Source organism: Gymnodraco acuticeps, unplaced genomic scaffold (assembly GCF_902827175.1).
Source record: "Gymnodraco acuticeps unplaced genomic scaffold, fGymAcu1.1, whole genome shotgun sequence".
Classification (NCBI taxonomy): domain Eukaryota; kingdom Metazoa; phylum Chordata; class Actinopteri; order Perciformes; family Bathydraconidae; genus Gymnodraco; species Gymnodraco acuticeps.
In genome coordinates, this window is record NW_022990224.1 from 697,036 (window position 1) to 717,499 (window position 20,464).

Genomic DNA, 20,464 nt, shown 5'->3' on the forward strand with positions numbered 1-20,464 from the left:
ATCAAATCTCTTCTCCAGCACACCATGCTTTATTCACCACATGTTTGCAGCTATCAGGACCGTTTGAGCTTCCTTACACCAGTCACGTGACCTATTGTACAGATCACCATGGATACCAAGTATATAAAACATTATCACCTTTTTTGAAAAGCAAAATATTCGATTTAATCTGAGTGGATACAAGATTACACCCACACAAGATATACATTTATACAAATAAATAAAACATATTGATATATTCAACTTTAAAAATCCCGTAGGCTCTCTGTGATAACTGATATTTATTTTGCCGACAGGTGCAAACGCGCTAAAACAGCCCAAAACATTTCAAATAAGAGAAATGTGTTCCAGCTTCAGAAACGATGCAAATATAAAAACCCAAATGAGCCAAAACACATCTTGACAACACATGCACAGCCTTTACAAAAAGCGCTGCATACACTCGACACTGCCATCACAAAACGCTGCTAAAGAAACACGTTGTTATCCCCGAACGTAAACAAGCGTTCTTGTCCAGGTCCCACCTGTGTGCATCACTTTGAGTGTCCCCAGGTTTCCGTTGTGTTTTAAGCTTCTTGCAGAGTCTTTTTATTTGGAGCCTTTTGTGTTTGCATTGTTTTGTTTATGTAGCGCTTTTTTCTAAACACTGCGCATGTTTTGTCAAGTTGGTGGAGATGTTTTCTTCATTTTGCATCGTTTCTGAAGCACTTTTCTCCTAATGGAAAGGTATTGGGTCGTTGTAGCGTATTGGCACCTGTCGGCCGCCGTACTTTGGGGCCACCAAACAAATACATATCCAATATTAACTCTCTTTTAGCTCGGTTTTTGGTCTCTACCAACTCCCCTCTGATTAGTTAGCTGCTAAATGCTCCACCACTATGTTTAGAAGTTACACTCTAACTGTGTTCATCTGCTATATTGGTGCTGAACAGAGAGTGTACAGTCACACAGATGACAACGACGCTATGAGAAGGGCGAGATTACACCAAAACTGTAAAGTTGTAGACGCACTGAATATAACCTTTGTCAAGGACTGTGACTCACTGTATCGTGTGTGAAGTAACTTAACTCCAAGTCACTACTTTATGACCACCATTAGTGTAATTAACAGTAGTGACAACATGAGTAAATGAGTTTGTTTGTGTGTGTGTGTGTGTGTGTGTGTATGTGTATGTGTATGTGTGTGTGTGTGTGTGTGTGTGTGTGTGTGTGTGTGTGTGTGTGTGTGTGTGTGTGTGTGTGTGTGTGTGTGTGTGTGTGTGTGTGCGCCAGGGAAACGTGACACTGGGTTGATGAGACTGTCATCAATAATCCACCCCGGTTGCTACGTGAAGACATAAGAAACAACATTATAGTGCAAATGAATATCTTTGGTGTCTGCGCACGATGGTGTTGGTTGCAACCGTCGTCTTGGTAAGGTGCCAGCTCGTGTCAACAGGTGCATGTGTGGTGTGTGTGAGGTTTACAGTATATGTGTGTGTGTGAGAGAGAGATCAAGGTGAAGTGAAGGACTGTGGGAAGAGCCTGTGTGCATATGTGTGTGTGACAGGGTGTGTTGAGGGCTTTTTCTGGGTCATGATGTACGTGTGTGTGTGTGTGTGTGTGTGTGTGTGTGTGTGTGTGTGTGTGTGTGTGTGTGTGTGTGTGTGTGTGTGTGTGTGTGTGTGTGTGTGTGTGTGTGTGTGTGTGTGTGTGTGTGTGTGTGCGCGTGACTCACTGTATATCCCAGCATAGCCATACGGTGGAGAAGTGGCCCCACCCCAATTTCCTGATCACATGGTACCTCCCGTTGAACAAATCCCCGATCTTCACCGGATGGTACCCTCCTGAGAGAGATGATGAGAGAGGAGGAAGGTTACAGGCGACTGCTAGAGATAACCAGTCAGTGACATGAAATCCATTAGTGGGTAAGAAGTGGAGGGAGGTCAAACTGATAGAAAATGAGATGGGAGAGAAGTGTTTTGGATTAATTAACAGAAAAGAGCAGGAGTCATTTGAAGGTGTGACCTTGGATTTTGAGAAGATAGATTTTTTCTCGTTCAAACGTTTGATAGCCAAAACAGTAAATAGATTACTAAGTTAAGTACAAAATAAAGGTTGGATGGATATCTATTAAACAAGCCTAAGTAAGCATTGTGCATTACTAAGTATTGTTAAGAATTGTCTTCAATAAATGTAAAAATACAGCAATACACATTTTTAGCAGATGTGGCGCCGCAGGAATTCATATTTATATTATATTAGTTATATATACAATATTACTAAAAATGCAAGGTACCTTTCATAAGAGACTAGAATCACAGGGTTAATCAAAGGAATGCAAGAACAATAACCATTGTTCTTTGTGTCTGTTATCTTTAGGGTTCGATCCCAGCCCGTGCTGCCAACATGTCGATGTATCCTTGGGCAAGATACTTAACCCTGAGTTGCTCCCGATGGCATGGCCAACGGTGTGTGAATGTGTGTGAATGTTAGGTCCTAGAGCAAGTGGTACTGCTCTGTATGAATGGGTGTGAATGGGTGAATGACATGTAGTATGTAAAGCGCTTTGAGGGGTTGTAAAGACTGGATAAAGCGCTATATAAGTACAGTCCATTTACCATTTAGGTTTGTGTACAAAAAAGGTGGCGCATACAGTATACTGTAAGGAGGTTAAACCAAAATGAATTCAGTAATTCTTTCTGTTGACCTCTCTGTTGTGTTTACAATGACAGCACCAGCTGGCAGAGAGCAAGGTCCTGCTTGCCAGGGTAACATTTGTTGTAGGTGTATCTTATTGAACTCCAACTTGGTGAGTAGTGTACTTTTGAATAAAATAGCAAGAAGGTAGGAGAGGCCAAAATATGTAGACAGAACAGTACCACGATGAATACTACTATTGCTACTACTGATCATAATAATATAATACTATACGATATATGGACCTCTCCTAAAGAGGTACAACATGCATTATATGGTATTTAAACGTCTTAAACGGACAAACAGACTCAAAAACTGTTTCTACCCCCGTTAGGCTGCTTAACCACCACACATAATACAATAACCGTAACCATTCTCACACATACACACACTTTTAATGCACTTTATATACTATTTGTATATCAATATTTTTAACTATTTATTAAATGAATGTATGATTGTTTATGTTGTCTGTCCTATTGCCGTGTTTTTTAGTGTTATGTATGCGTTTGTATTTTTTGCACACCGGGACAGAGTTGCACTCTGAATCTCGTTATACTCCGTGTATAATGACAATAAAAGGCTTAAACTTAACTTTAACATTTTCAGAAATAAATCATAAGGCCAAAACATAAAGGGCTCTGTGAGGAAAGTCACTTTGTTTTGACAGAAAATCAGTGAAAAAAGTATTTTCTTCTTTTAGTCTTTCACCTTACTGAAGTGAGATCAGACAGTCTGGCTTCAAAAACAACCTCGTACAAATCAAGAGTTTTCCTCCAAAGCTTCATGATACATCAAGGTATGTTATGCCTAAAGGAAATCATGGCATATTTAGGTTTCAGCTCAGTAAAATATGCTATTTTTTCCAAAAGATATCAAATGATAAGTGTAATGGCCACAGTGTTTACAGAAAGGGCGCAGCATTTTGAAACAGAGCCGTGTATTGAAAATGAACCTCTTAGCAGACAGAATAGCTTTTGGCATCCTGAGACACAGCAGGGAGCCAGCCTATCAGATCTAAACAACCTTGAAATATCAGTGTCACAACGACTAAGAGCCATCAAGAAGGTAGGAGAAATGAAGAAAAGCATCACATAAGCAGAGAGAGGAGACGGTGTGAGACCTTCTTAAAATATGTAAGACATATGTAGAGTGTGGAAGTAATGGGATGGGGCTGATGATTTTCAGCGGTGGAGAGCAGTACTCAAGTACTGTTCTTTAATAAAACTTGGAGGTACTCTTTACTTCCATTTTATGCTTCTTTATATCGCTATTCTACAAAAAAATGTTTAGCAAATATTGCAGTTTTTACTGTATATCAGTACAGATTAAAGATTCAGATATTTGCCAACACAAAATAGAACTAATAAATAAAATATGATATATTAATATGGGTTAGGTTATCCAGCAGCAGTATATAAAGTCATTAAGATAAGCTCCACATGTACCTGCTCTGATGAAAACACTAATGCTTCATATTCAATTCATTTATTAAATGTAATTCTGAAATTGACTTTGTTGTTGATGTTTGGATGCCAATACTTTGCACTAAGTAATATTTTGAATACAGGACAGAGACGTTTTATAACTCAGTATTGCCACATTTAATCAAATCTGAGTACTTCCTCCACCATTGATGATTTGAGTGTGTGTGTGTGTGTGTGTGTGTGTGTGTGTTTCGTTCTGACCTTTGCAGTAGTCTGCGGGGTCCTCCTGCTCCTCATCATCGGAGCCCAGGATCTCCTCCTCCGGCTCCGGGGGCCCTGCCGGCTCGGGGGGAGGCGGAGGGGGAGGTGGGGGAGGGGGGGCAGTCACCGGGGCTTTCTGCTGCGTCTCAGGCCTGCACACACAGCAGAGGAGAGGCAGTTAGGTAACCTTTCAGCTAACTTTGTACAGGAAACAAACTCCCAGTATGAACATTTTTGGTATATTTTGGTATCAGAGCGAGGGCACCTTTAGACTGAGCTTTAGGTGCCGATGACTAATGACTAAATAATAACTTGCTTCTGACTGGCATCATTCAAAAGTGAATCATCCAGCTAATACAAAAGCAAAGAACACTTTTATATTTGCTTTTCTAAAGATATTTGGTCAGACAGAAAAATAGCTCGGGAAGAGATGTTTTATACGTCCAATTTTGGAATAAATGAAAGATCCAAGTGGCATAAAGGCAGAAGAAGAAAGACATCACAACACCAGAAACTTTACGTGATTCCAATACAATAAAACCATCAGAAATAAGTAATATATTACATCAAACGTTTTTTGGTCAACACAGATAGAACCGAGCTAACTGATTATATTTTGTTGGCCAACAGAACTGAACTGAAAGCCCCTTTAACATTTAAGACAAAAAAGTAGAGCACTTGATCTTGTTACTTCTACAACCACTTCCAATAACAGGATCGTTTTTTGTATCAACTAATTTCAACAAAGCTATAAAAACAAATGTGTCAATTGATATATTGTGTCAAAACTGTACCTTAAAAGATGTATATACTCTCAAGACATTTAGATCCAATGCTAAGACAGACATTCAACTTGTTACTGACAAAGATTTCTGAAAATGAGAATTGTGATTGAATGGAATAACCATAAACGTTATTACTGAACTGTTGCCCTGTCTAAACCATAACAGGCGTTGCTTGATGGGCTCATATTGTTTGTGGCTCACAGACAGTCAGGTTGAACCGATCAACACCCACCACGCACTTCAGACATGAATCACCAGAAAAACTGGAATTCATCCAAAAACATTTTCTTCTTAAATTCCTGAATAATGTAGTATTACCGGTATGTAGCAGGTATTCTTAATATGTATGAGGTGATAAATGACATTGACGCCATCATAAATGATATACAGTAATGACACATCGATAGATTAGACTTGATAAGACAAAGTTGATCTCCACAGTCTTAAGCCTTGTTCCACTTCCTTTAGCTGGTCTAAAATGGAACTGAGCCCATGAGAGTGAACATAAATTAGGCTGCAGAGCACAGGCTGCCTCTTTCCCCAGCCCGGCTACTTTTTGGGCATTTATCCAGGTCGACTTACAATGATTGATCAGGCAGGGGTTCAGGGTTTTGCTTTAGGAAATAGCTATTTGTAGGTTTCGGGAACATGCCTGCAAAGTTCCTGTTTGTTTCCCACCAACGCTGCCAGTGTGCTCATTTGTAAAGACACTGCAAACTATGGGTCCTTATTTGTCAAATTAAATACTGCCTTCAGGTTTATTGCAATCTTTAATTTGAATGAAACTACTGTTTACTACTGTTCATGGATGCATTGTTGCAGTTGCAGCGTTTCCAAAGTTAAAGGTCAGGACACCCCAAGGGGAACAAGATTATTCTGAAGGGCTAAGACAAGTCATTTATGCTATGCAAATTACATTTATTATCTCACAGTATTCTTAGCTTTTTTTAATTGCAAATAGCTGAATAACTTGAAGAGGGCATATTATGCTGATTTTCAGGTTCATATTTGTATGTAGTGTCTCTACTGTGACCTATGACTGTGACATGTCTCCATGCTTTAATGTTCAAAAAGCTCTTTATTTTTGCTGCAGCACCTCTTTTCACCCTCTGTCTGAAACCAGAGCCCAGTCTGCTCTGATTGGTCACCTGGTTGGCTCAGTTGTGATTTATCCAGTGCGTAGAGATGTCCCTCACCTTAGCCTATCACGTACAATGTGTTGGAGCTCTAGCCAATAGAAGCTCGCGTGTTACATAGAAATATCACGATGTGCCAGAAGTAAACAAAGGAGTCCAATTGAGCTGTTTCAGGAAGGAGGGGGGGGGGGGGGGGGGGGGGGGGGGTGTGTGTGTGTGTGGGAGAGAAACACCCTCTGGAGGGAACACAGGGATTTTGGCCTTTGCAGACCATTTACATGTACAAAAACCTATAACACTCCAAAAGTCATAACTGGGCCTCTTTAACCTCTCATTGACTCTACAGTATATAGTATTCAAATAAAAACAGGGGAAACTCCCTCTTTTATTGACCTTATCTTTGAAAATATGCTGTGCCTGCAATACATTCAGAATGGATGTATGCCGTCAAAACACGTGTTCACATTCATTGCGATTGGGGAATATAGCCACTTCCACATCTGATTGTGTTCCTGTCAGATGAGCTCTCCGGTCACTATCTTGTACATCTGCAAATCGTGTCATGTGCTTTAAAGGGTAAGAGTCTAGCTCTCATTCATCAGTTCTGGGAAAAGGGCTGACATTATTAAATCTAACATTTACTTATCAAGACTCTATCGTATCTTCACATTAAGACAACGTGATGTTTCAATTATGTCCCTGTATGACTAGAACCAAGCTCGACAAACACTTCCCATTCGGTGTCATTTCACGGTTACCAGTAGCATGATCAAAAGCTATATTAAGACAGAAATAAATATATATAAACACACAAAGCCAGCGCTTGTAAGCTGTTATGAAATTGCGGTCACAGGCTCAGACACATGATGGAGCCTCTTGGTGCGTAGCCATGGCAACTGCAGTGCAAGAAGAAAGGGGGGGGGGATGATCCAGGACACAAAGCGTTAACGTGGCCAACAAAAACACTCGCACAACGGCAGCGGTTCTTCCAATGCAGGAACAACATAACTTGGCATTGAGATTTTTCATTGTGGCTTTACAACACACACACACACACACACACACACACACACACACACACACACACACACACACACACACACACACACACACACACACACACACACACACACACACACACACACACACACACACACACACACACACACACACACACACACACACACACACACACACACACACACACACACACACACACACACACACACACACACACACACACACACACACACACACACACACACACACACACACACACACACACACACACACACACACACACACACACACACACACACACACACACACACACACACACACACACACACACACACACACACACACACTAGAGGGCTGTGTCCTTGCAGAAGGATGCTGCTTCTTTACCAAAGCAGTCACGTAGGGTGTCATACATCACGTCTCTTCTTGCCATTGGCTGTACTCACTTAGCCTCCCATAACTTCCTGGACCCGAGCCAAGCAGCAAAAACATTAAGAGAGCAAAGACGCCACAGCCTGAGAGACAGATAGAGCAGGGGGAGGACGGCGAGAGAATGAAGATGAAGCGAGGGGGGAAAGACACAGAAACCAGAAAGAGGGGGAGTTGAAGAGAAACAAGGAAGAGGAAGACTCGGAGTCAAAGAAGAGGGTAGAAAGAAGAAAGAGAAAGTCAGACATAGACATAAGCAGAAAGAGAGACAAAATGATATATACAGAGAGCTAGGAGACGTTGAGAACAAAATAAAAGGGAGGGAGAGACAGGCAGACAAGCACAAGCAGAGACAAATAGAGAGGTGGAAAGCCAGAAAGAGAGAGACAAGCAGAGAAAAACAAAGGCAGCAGACAATAGAAGAAAAAAACAGAAACAGAGCGAGACAGGAGGAAAACAAATAACAGCAAGGACACAATCAGGCAGGAAAACAAAGTTCAATCCACACCGAGACACACTGCACATCATTCCACTTTGAATTCCACTAAATACCAGGTGGAGGTGGATAAAGACTCAGTGCTGAGCAAGTGGTAAACAAACATGAGGATGACAACAAACTCGTCTTTGAACACAAACACACATCGAGCCAAGGTCATCACCTTCAAACACACAGTGCTCCTTTTGTGTAATTACACATTAAGAGGGTGTTTGTGATCTGATCTTTTCTGCTTTTGTTTGTGTAAAGGTGAGGTTTTTCTTGGACGCACATCACCGCATAATCCATTCATTCCTTCACTGACGCACTGTGCCACTTCACTGCCGAACTGTACAGAGCATTATGTAACACTGTGACCTTGTTAAATACCCTCTACAAAAACAAGTCATTCCTGCATTTCTTCATTCTTTAGATCAGGTTTGAAAGATGTCAACTATTGTAAACAAAACCACCACAATCAGTAGTTTGAAATGGTGATTCTTAAATTTACCACACTGAGATTCAGCAGCAGTCACACTTACCATGCTCCTTCCTTTGGTTGAAGGTGTAATAATCAATTTCCTGCACTTACTTGCAGTCATTTGCACACTAGCTGAATCAATGTTCTCCTCAACCAAAGGGTTTACTTATACCTCACATATGCACAGCAGCTAGCACTCTCATTGAGCTTTGAGCCCTGTAACTAAGCATCTACATTTTAAATAGTTAAAGACCAACCAATATGGCACAAGCTAGAAGGCAAAGTCTTTTCTGAGGTACCTTTTATTTTTGTACAGTGTGCCACAGCACCATACCGTTGATCACTGTTATTTTCCTCATTGCACACGTACCGCTTGCTTGTTAAGCCGGGGGTAGGACAAAATGAACCCAGCAGTAATTTAAAGTGTGTATAGAAGAAAAAAAACGGAGAAGAAAATGAGTACGGCATAAACAATGCAGTAGTTCAGCTTCACTAGTGTATTTGGGCACGTGTGGGAGAAGTCTATGTCTATTTGTGTTGCTGACTCCTGCAGTAATGCACGTTTAAGACATGTTTCATGGACTTCTAAACTATTTTTTCCTGGGACTACTTTATTGGTAAATCACTCATTTGAAACTGGTAAAACTGTTCTAGTATTTGACGGGTTCAGACAGGTGTCTCTCAGCGATACTAACTTTGTACTGTGTAGGAAGTGACTGCAGAATGTGCCGTTTATCTTTGAACTTCTTGTTATGTGTGTGAACATGCCCAGGCTGCTCCTGACACCTTAACACAAGTGTAAGTGTGTGGACAGATAGCAAACACAAACACACACACGGCCCGTTTTCAGACTCAGCATTTCCACTATCACGCCTTGCAATGGCATCTGTAGTCCCAGTGTTACATTTTCAACTGCTTGGCACTTTTTTTCTGGATCCAACATAGTGTGTACAGCAGGAGACAAAAGAACCACACATGTGTTAAGATGTTGTAGTTTCATGCTAATAAGCTGAGGATACAGTTGAAAACAATTTCTGTCATCTGCATGAGTTCATCTAACTGCAGTGGAAATGCTACGCTGTGCGGCGGGTTGTGGAGGATATTAAGCACGAAAATGATTTCGTTTCACAAAGTCCACAGGGAACAGATGGAAACAGACGACTGGATCTTTCACCAATCGTAAAGCAAGATTTCCTAGTAAATTCCTCATCGTAGCTCACTGTGTAATTACGTCTGAGGCGTTTTTTTAGAGCCGTCTAAACAAGCATTTATTTGGATATAAATACAGCTACTTGTCAACAATTACAAGATATCACTGGTAGCATTATTACAATGAAGTTAAAGCTTGGCACTTTGAAAATATATTGTATTGGTGTTTGATTCAAAACATAGATCGATAATCAATCAGCCTTAACAATCCATTAATGGTCAGGGTTCATTTCTGAAAGGCTAAATAATTGGTTAAACAAATGGGCACTGTAGTTTATCCAGTTTTATTTTGGTTAGTATTTACAACAGTTGGATGGTGTATGTGAAGTCCAAATAAGCTGAGGTTTATTTGTATGGATCGACAGGCCACCTACGCAATTATGTGGCTCACCAATGTATTTAATTAGTATTTGAATGACTTTAAATAGGTGGTGGAGGTAGGTATGGAGGCTCGAGTAGTCAAAATCTTTCACTGGATAAAATATTTAGAGGGTTTATTAGTTTGTGAATTCTTCTTCCTCCTGTCGAATACACTTTTTTTGTATTTCAGTCGATACATATTTGTGTATGCTGTGGCTTGTTTTTGTTGCTTGTGTGTATTATGTGTATATAATGAGTTATTTTGATTAAGATTTGCTTTGTCAGGCTTGTCCTTTCTGCTAAAGCAGGCCAAAATACAAGTGCTAATGCAATTACACAATGTTCCCGTCAGCATGTAGTTCTGGAGAGAGACCTAAAACTATCTGGAACCTGCTGTTTCATTGCATATCCTCTTTGCAATTTATATATTCATTTTTTCATTTCCCTGGTCCCGATTGACAAGACAAATTATTATTATTTTCAATGTTCCATATTGTCCCCTGCTGTCCCCGCATGCCTACTGAGACCTGACATCAATGATGTGCGATGCTGTTAATTACATCTGGATACCCCAGGAAACCCCTGAGCGTCAAAACACCTCGGAGCAGCCGTATAGAGGAGCTGACCTCTCTCAAGTTCACACTTGATGACTCATCCTTAAGCATTTCTCATTATCACCAAGGTAACAGGTATTCCTTAGCAACAAGAGCACCGTCCTCCACTCTCAATGCTGAGTCGTGGGTTTCAGACCGCGGGTGTCCTTCAGCTCCGCTACACCATTCCTACAGTCTCTACCTCTGATTGATTCATCGTTAATCTTTCATTCTCTCCGTCCCTCCATCTTGGCTCAGTCGGGCAGCTGACTCATTCTCTCCTCTCCTCCAGAGTCTGTGCGGAGAGCTGAGATCTCACCGTTATTTTCAGAATACAGCACATCGCCACTGGCTGCGCTGCCCCCACATTACCTCTATCTGCACATTATGGCTCAGACGGATCCTGTTTCATACCGCCAGTCGTTCATTTATATACATTATGACAAGACTTCAAGTTTTAAAACATCTAATTGATGCAGCAAAACCAAAATCCTGCACCTACGTTACCCACCAACTCAGACGTTGATTCAGGTGTGTTAGGCTAGCAATTAATGTAGCAAGTAGCTTCTAAGATCAAGCTAGGTGAGCAGCTAGCAACTGAACATGGGACAGGTAAGCTCACTTTTTTGTAGTTCATGTATTATTTTTTTGTTCCCAAACCTGAATAATTCAGTCCCTCATGGAATAATAGAAAAAGGCTGTTTCATTTCCGTACAGACCTCTTGTGAAAGCCTTGATCGTAATGCAACACCCCCCCCCCCTCTCAACCAACTTCCTCCTGACTGCTTTTCTGTTTTGTTTCTTTGTTGGCTTTGTTTTTGTTTTGTTTGTCTACCCTCCCTCCCAAATGTAAAGCGTCTTTGGGTTCAAGAAAAGCGCTATAGAAATAAAATGTATTATTATTATTATTAACACAGCAGCAAGCCAATTTTCTGAATTGAACATGGGTTATTATTATTTTTTTTAACTTGAATAAAATCACAACCTTTCTATTATAGACACTATTGTGGTAACTGACACTGATTTGTGTTCATGCTGCTTAGATTTCCTTCCTTTTAGTGAATTTACATTTCCACCATTCTTCCTGTGTATCTGTTTTAATTCCCAAAGGGACAAAAAAAGCTTGGGCTTTCTTCAAATAACCACTGAGGACTATGATCCAAAGTGTCAAGGCTATGTACTCCTGTGTTAACCTTAAAGGAAGAATTCTACAAAGCTCTCAGTGATTAATGACCAGCAATACTGTGACCCCACAAAGCATGAAGACTGTAAAACATCAGGCCTCTGGTAAGAAACATCTGTGTTTTTGTCACATAGAGAGACCCGAGTTTGACCTCCAAAAGCATCCAGCTTGGCGAGGATCTTGCAGGTAAGCCACATAACGAGCAGTTATGCTGGAACAATGTGCTCTGTATGAGTGGAATGTGTTGCTGATCTTTTGCCACTTCTAATGACTCCTCTGCCACCATTACAAAGAATAATGTTCAAATCATTTGTAAACAGTGTAATAAGGTTAACTTGCAACTGTAGAAAGACTGGAGCTAGATGTTGATTTCCTCAATGATGTAACATGTTGTTATCAAGGAGAAGGAGAAAGTGAAATCTCACTGGTTCAGATCTTAAAATACACTTCTTAATTTTACAGCATTTTGACAGCTGCATCAACTGTTAATGCAGGATGCAATATTTATTTTGCATGCAGGTAGATTTCTGCCTCTTTTTTTCTGAGCTCCTGTTATAATGCTGTAAAGAAATGCAAAGTGTGCTCAACAAAACCAAACAAATCTATGCATTTCAGAGCAACTCATGCGTTCATCAATAGCCATTCTACGGAGATGATGTTACACAAGACGCTGACCTGCTTTTTTTTCACACAATGTACGGTGTGCCTCTGGATAAAAGCACCGGCTAATCAGCATAGAAATCAGTACTGTAAGCCATATTTTGACGTTTGTAATGGGGTTGCATCGTCCCATGATTAATCTCAATACTGTAGCTTCACATTAATAGATGCAGAGTAACCGTGCTGTGCTTTGTGCTGCAGGGTTCAGCCACACCGATCTATAGAGGCTGAATCGACTGTTGTTCAAACTCCCCACAGGCAGCCAATGGATACAAGACCACACGCTACGCTGCATTGACTGAACTCTACAGCGGATGTATAATGCATACACGTTTACACAGGGGCACACATGCAAACACACTTAAAGATGATAAAGGGCAATAGGCGAAATCGATACAATCCGCTGTAAAACGCACAAATATAAACATGTCGATGCACTCAAATAAACCTGCAGCACAAAGACACCCAAGGCTGCATGCAAACCCTCTGTGATAAAACCAGTTGACTTGGAATACAATTTGCATTTGGAAAGAGGAGCACTGCCCTACATGGTTGTTTAGGGGGGGGGCGTATTTGCGCACGTGTACCCAAACACACAACGCCTAGAGGCAGTGGGAGTCAAGTGACATGACTGCAGACCGACTAGGACAAGCTCATTTCGATCTCCTAAAAACAACATCCAAAGTGCACATCTCGAAAACCCAGAATAGCATAGATGCACACCAAGAAAACCATATCTAAGTATTATATTCATGTGTGCTGTGTTGTAGAAAAAGCCATGGGGTTCATGTTTTCTTCTGCTCAGTATAGAAGCATCCTACCGCCATAGGGTATCTGCTGTATCTTTCATTGTGCGGTGCATTTTACCCTCTGCGCTCCTGTCTATGTAGTGCACTCATTCACTGCATTCTGTATTTATACATTCCAATGACGTCAGCCATGCCACAAAGCCCGGTATTATTGAGGTTACATCCGCGCACACACAAGCAAGCGAGAGCGTCACAAGTACAGTATGTTTGCTATTACAAACATACTGTAAGCACACAGGAAGTACAGTATACACAAGTCTTCCCTCAATCTAGTATGTTCTTCAGCTGTTAAGATATGGTCTTTACTGACAGTCAGCAAGGATGCAAAAGGATCAGAACCCAATATATACTTGAATTAGCTTGGACAATAAACCTAATTTACCAGCATTATGTACCTCAATTGACTAACTTAGGTTTGTGAATCCTGTATGATAAAACTGAGAAGCAGCAACAAGTGACATTGCAACCGAATCTTCCAAAGTCCATAGTTAAATCAACATTACATGATTCATCTGTGTTGCTTTAAATGTGACTGTTAATTATGAGCCGTCACCACTCCCAAGGGGTTTGACTGAAAGCAAAGGCCTATTTTCGAGCTAGGTATAATAATAATCTTTTTGAAAAGTAACACAACGTTATTAGTTTTCAGAAGCAGGCTCTAAATCATTTCTAGTAACCACTGCCAATCAAAGTGAATGTCACCATTAATTAGATCTATATACAGTATATAACGCTGTCCTAAGAACTACAATATGATACAATATACACCTGTCAATCAAAGGAAGAGCCGAAACAGGACGCTTATTGGATACACATCACTACAATACGTGTCAAAAATCACATGCATGTTGTCCAATTGTAATTCCTCAAAACGGCAACATTGCAGAAGTCTACAGTTAAAGGTGGGGTAGGTAATTTTGGAGAAACCAGCTCGAGCGCGCTAGAATTTGAAAATACACAACCGGAGAAAATCTGCCACTTCCTCACAGAGCCCCTCCTCCAACACACACGAACGCGCACATGACCAATGAGGGCACGAGATAAGTTTGTGCACAGATGGAAGGCTGACAGGCAGGTAGGCCATCCAGTTATTTTAGCCGGACCGGCTCAAATGATTGGTCGTGTTTTTACAGTTCTACGGCTTCCACAGATGACATTTTTGTATGGATTTTGTTGTCAAAGCGCTTCAGATATTCATTGCTATCGGGATGTTAAGAGCATTCCATGGAATATAACAACAAGTGTATCTCGAGCCGGTTTCTCAAACTTACCTACCCCGCCACCTTTAATTAAAGTCCTACTAATTTCTGATTTATTCTATGCAAAATGTATATACAAAAACAAATCAAGGTTGTTCAATTTGAATCGCTGTGTTGATGTTTTTCAGACATGATGTGTTCCTGAGATAAATGACTTAGAAAATAGCAGCGATCATTGCACCTTCTCTGGTATGACACATGCAAGCTTGTTTGCTGTTTTCATGAATGCAAATAGAAACATGATTTGACCGGGTTTAAACCACAATGCTAAAATAAGTGAGTCACATGTCAAGAGCAACACAAAAAGCAAAGGTTTCAATGCTTTAAAAACACATAAGTGGTTCAACTAGATCACTCATTGTAATCAGTTATGTTTATCTTTTAAAAAGAGTTTTCATACATCAACACAGGCTCACTATTTGGCAAGATGACTAAGCCTTATATTGGCTACTTGCAGAATCAACTCAGTGAGCAACAGATACCAAGGATGCTGGCTGATGAAGAAGACGAAGTAAGCTAGGTAGCCAGTATAAGGCTTAGCAGTACAGATAAATGTGGGCTCACTATTTGGCAAGCAACCGGTCACAGTCGCCCTGTTTAGCTCATGTCTTATAAAAGCTTATTAATACGAGCAAAACAGCCAGATTCTGCAATAGCTTTTTCCCCCATGCCATCAGACTGCTGAACAGCAAGTAGACCAGTAACATAAAGATTACATCACGCTGTGTAAAGAGCACATATTTGTTATATAGTATGTCTATTTTATTTATATGTATAGTAAGTATTTATATTTTAAACGCACACTTTATCTTTAATTTTATCAGCACCACGTCTCTATTATTTATTTATATGTAGAATTTTAGCAAGTTTTTATATGGTCCTGTTCCTGTAAGCCAGTACAACAAAATTTCGTTTTAATAGTACACTCTGTGTCTTGTTGAAATGACAATAAAGTATGTCTATGTCTAATGATTTATAAAGTGTTCACAACCTAATTAATAAATGAATTACAAACTATTCGTAAACCCTTTATAAGGGTAGTCTTATTGTAAAGTGGTACCGTTTATCTTATCTTTCCCTTAGATCCAGGCCTAGACAAATGTTGCACCAATAAAATATTGACTACGGTTTATCTTTCTTAAAACATACTTAAGACCATTTTGGGCTGCAGGTTATTTATACTATAAATAGTGAAGAAAAAATCCAAGATGATGCCTTGTAAAGTCTTATTTCTCCTTTCAACAATCCAACAGTTAATTAATGATCAAGATCAGGGCCGGCCCTCGGCATAGGCAGTATAGGCGAATGCTAAGGGCGCATCAACCCATAGGGGGCGCCGGAAAAAGAAAAAAAAAGTTAGAAATTAAAAATAAAATCTTTTTTAAATTTCATAATACACAATTTCCCGATTTTGGATCAACAAAGTACATCTTATTATCTTATACTAACAGAACTACGCGTACAGCGCCCATAAACTATGGCACCCCCCCCCCCCCCAAATCAAGTTGAACTGCCCCAGTCCCAGTAAAAAGGTTTATGTGAAATTGTTCTTTTTTTTTAAATAATGGTTTTAGTGTGCAATTATAGGTTTTAATTTATTTTGTATTTGTATTTGTATTCATTTAAAATAAATCAAACTCCCAAAAAACATACACAGCTTCTGTGTGCTTTTATTAACATTGGAATTTACATTGTAAGCGGCCGCGGGGTGATAACCTCAGCTCAGTGAGGTAAAGGCACACCTCTATATGATCATTATAGTTATAAAAAAAATAAGAGAATAGATGAAAAACAGGTATAAAATACTGACAGTACAAAAAAGTTGTTATTAATAAACAAGAATAGAGTTTGAAAGGGGAGTGATTTGTAAAATATCCATAAAGAAAAAGAAAATCTGTTTACAGTTCTGTTTCATATGGGTGTTGAGAGATGTTTCCATAGATCTCCCAATGTTGCAAAGTGCACCAGATTGATGCTTTTAACTTCAATATAAAAAAAAAAAAGTCTTCCCGGGGGTGCATGCCCCTGGACCCCCCTAGAGGAGGTGAGGTCCCCCCCCCCCACTCAAATCATGTTGAAATGGATAGGAAACTAAATACAGTTGCACACATCTTGTGTCCATATCTTTCTGTTTTGGTGGTCATGCCACAACCGTGCACGCGCGAATCATAGTGAGTGTCTGCATTTTGGGGGGGGGGGGGGGGGCCAGCTAAAATATTGCCTAGGGCGGCAAATTGGTCAGGGCCGGCCCTGATCAAGATAGTCAATGAATTATTTAAGCTCTTGAACACCAAGTTGTGTTAGTAGTAGGGCTGAACGATATATCGTGTCATGGCGATAACCGCGATATGCACATCGCAGGGACGTGCGATTTTATAAATGTTTTATAATATATATATATATATATTTTTTTTTTTAATTAACTCAAACACGTCATGTTACAATTATTTTGCTGCTTGCTACAAAAGGAAAACTTGCGCGGCTCTCATGTCAGGGGTACTTGAGTGAGTGACATGCTGGCTCTGCATGCACAGCAAACCACCAATCACAATCATTCTTGATCAGATCACAGCAGGCCCCGCTAGTTTGCAGACCATCAAAACACCGGTAAAAAATGAGCGAGGCACAGGAGGACAATACCGGCGAGAATGAAGATTTACTTCCAAAAAGAAAAGCAACATCTGCCATCTGGAACTATTTTGGATACAAAAAGGTTCTTCTCTTCTTCATTCACAGATGAACCCCTTTATTTGAGGGTAAGCAATATGCATTATCATGACATGTTAGATCATGACTTAAGGTATGATGAGTCAACCAGTTAAGATCCAGACGTCCGTGACTAAAATCCTTTATCCGGTTAAATATAGTTTAAAAAAACGCAATATATATCGCAGGGGAAAAAAATATCGCAATGTCAGTTTTTTTCAATATCGTGCAGCGCTAGTTAGTAGGCTATCCTATAAGGCTCCATACACCCAATCGACCTCCAAAAAGAAAGGGTAACCCGAAAGGTCAAGCACAAAGACATTTAGCATATTTGAACTTCCTGGTCAAAAAGAAATTCAGTACACTTATTGAGAGAGGTACCATTATTTAGCCCATTAGTCCCGTCAGTCCACCCTCCATTTGCCACCTTTTCAAACTCAAAAGTCAAAGTCAACTTTATTGTCAATCTCAAAATATGTTTGTACACACAGAAAGATCGAAATACTGTTTCCCACAGTCCCGAGGTATACAAAAAAACACATTAAAAAGGCAAGAACACTCAATATTTACAAAAAACACAAAATAACCGTTTACTTCAAGTAAGCAGGATATATATATAAAAAAAGATGATTTACATAGTGCAAATGGGGGTGCAAAAATGTCCATAGCAGCGTAATAATCCACCCATATTCCTGCAGAGAAGTAAACAAGCAATACGTAGTTCAATAAAAAGTCACGACAGAATCCACCAAAGTCTGAACACTTAGTTTTACCAGTTAAAAATGAGTACTCACACCCTGTTTTCACTTTTTATATTAGCCTTGTCAACCTAAAACTCCTTTGCGACTTTATTTGTCTTGGTTTTCATCCCCCTCTACCTGTTTCGGAGGGCCCTGTGGCGCAGACGGAGCACGCACAAAGCCAGACTCCATCTCTTCTTGGTGGTCAGAGACGTGCTTAACTCCATAAGGTAAAGGTAAAAGTGGTGGACGGAGGGACAGAGGAAACTGTACGGTAGATCCTTCTCTCTGCTGTGGACTCAGGGATTGAACAGTGGAGGGACAAGACGAGCCGAGCCCTGAATTCCAGCAGAGGTCACATGGCACTGTGACACCCACCTGCCAAAGATCCTTCTGAATGCCCAGATGAGATTGGAGTGCCTAAGCATTAGGCACTAATACACAAACATACTGTATTATAACATAGGCCAAGATGCATTGATTTTACACACGAACAGACGCCCACACGATATCTCTCATACAGATCTGAAATGCAACACCCAGAATATATTAGCACCCGTCCATCGTAACAGCACACTCGTTACCTTAAATAAACTCTGAGCACTCTGAGAAGACATCCACTGTTAATTAAGCTCCCATACGCTGTTCCCTAATATACTTTATCATTTGATTTGTCAGCTAATTAGCATAGCAGTGTGTCTGATGTCGAAAGCATTACATATTGCTGTTAATGCAGAGTAGGATGGGGGCTTCTGGTTTGGCAAGAGCTGGCAGAAAGACTAGCAGTGTCATGTGCAAAGCAGTCGTAACAGTTGGAGCTAATTAAAAATAACGACCTGTGTGTCGGGCAGTTCAGCTCAGGATATCATGAAGATCAGAGAACTTTAAATGTAATATGTTTGCTCACTAATTATATCCATCCGCTTTTAGAAGGACAAATGAACCTAGAACTAACAGAAATAATTGGTTTACAATTATGTGTTAATCAAGTCCAATATATTTCACAATGGCAGCAGGGGTTGTGTTATTGTATTCAGCAGGCATGCATCACTAAAAACAATTTCATTTTTATTTTAAGGCATGTGTAATATTGCAATAAGAACCCTATAGGGACTTTAACATGCACTTCAAGGCAGGTTGGATTTACTTATTTAGTGACATATTTTGCAAACTGAACTAAATGTATCTAAAACTGCAGATATTGAAATGTGAACCTAGTACTAACTAGCTAGTGAAATGACTTGAACAATTCAATGATTATCTGAGAATAATCTTCCGTAGATCAAGTTATTGATAAATCGACTAATCCTTTCAGCTCTAGAATTGTTATTCTAACTTGAAACCTTGTCATACTAACTTGTCATATTATGTAGTCTCGTATTTTCACATTGCATTGTATTATTGAAACCACTATTCTCTCACCAGATCGCAGGGGAAAGTACCATCACCAGGGTAACCACACCCGGCTCAGCAGTGCACACTATCGTCATCAGAAAGAAAACCACTGTGTTTGCATTGTGACTTCACTAATGTTAAACTACAGGCCGGTGGAGTGAGCTGAGTGTGCATGAGAGTTGGCATGTTGACAATCTGGAAGCGTTTCAAGGGTCCACAGCCCTCGAAACCCCTCCCACTCAGAGCTGATGTAGGTCAATAACAAAATAAATGATAAACACCCATGACCATGCTGCAGGCAGGGACCACAGTTGAACAGTGTTCTCGACTCAGACACAACAGACGGATGTTGTTCTCAGTTATGCAGCAGACGAGGGGTGACTCAGTTCTACAGGGCATGAGGCGTTGATGAGGGGTTGTGTGAGTGTGTGTGTGTGTGTGTGTGTGTGTGTGTGTGTGTGTGTGTGTGTGTGTGGACAAATGGAGAGTGGAACCTCCGGATTCAAACGTGTCATATTTTCACACACATCCATATGCAAAGCCGCACAAACAAACACATGCCTCCCCCCCCCAACATGCACAAACAGGCCATTATCATTCCACTGCTCCAGCGCCGCAGCATCAGTAGAGATTAGTCCCCCGGTGACCTAGCATTACCCAACACACTGCGCAAGTCTGCAGAGAGCCATCTATCTTCTCCCTCCATCTTCCCTCACTTTCCCTCCTCTGCTTTTTATCTCCGTCTATCCGAGGCTCCCCAGCCGCCTCCCTCCGCTCTCTCCTGGGGTTTCTGCTGTCCTTTCCAGTTCTCTGCCCTCTCTGTCTCTATCTTGGTCTTTTCTTTTCTCTCCAGCATT

At 40.5% G+C, this 20,464-nt stretch overlaps 1 protein-coding gene across 4 annotated transcripts in view; it reads right to left on the bottom strand.

Annotated features, from left to right (window-relative positions):
* Positions 1–20,464, bottom strand: part of srpk2 (SRSF protein kinase 2) — a 70,871-nt gene that overhangs the window by 21,701 nt on the left and 28,706 nt on the right. For all 4 annotated transcript variants that reach the window (XR_004569244.1, XM_034218672.1, XM_034218673.1 and 1 more), the window contains 2 exons: positions 4,368–4,519; positions 1,718–1,826 (listed from right to left, as the gene is read on the bottom strand). Coding sequence is in view for 3 of the 4 variants with exons in the window: in XM_034218672.1 (XP_034074563.1) it covers positions 1,718–1,826; positions 4,368–4,519 (261 nt within the window). In the remaining variant the exon portion in view is untranslated. The remainder of the gene's footprint in view (positions 1–1,717; positions 1,827–4,367; positions 4,520–20,464) is intronic.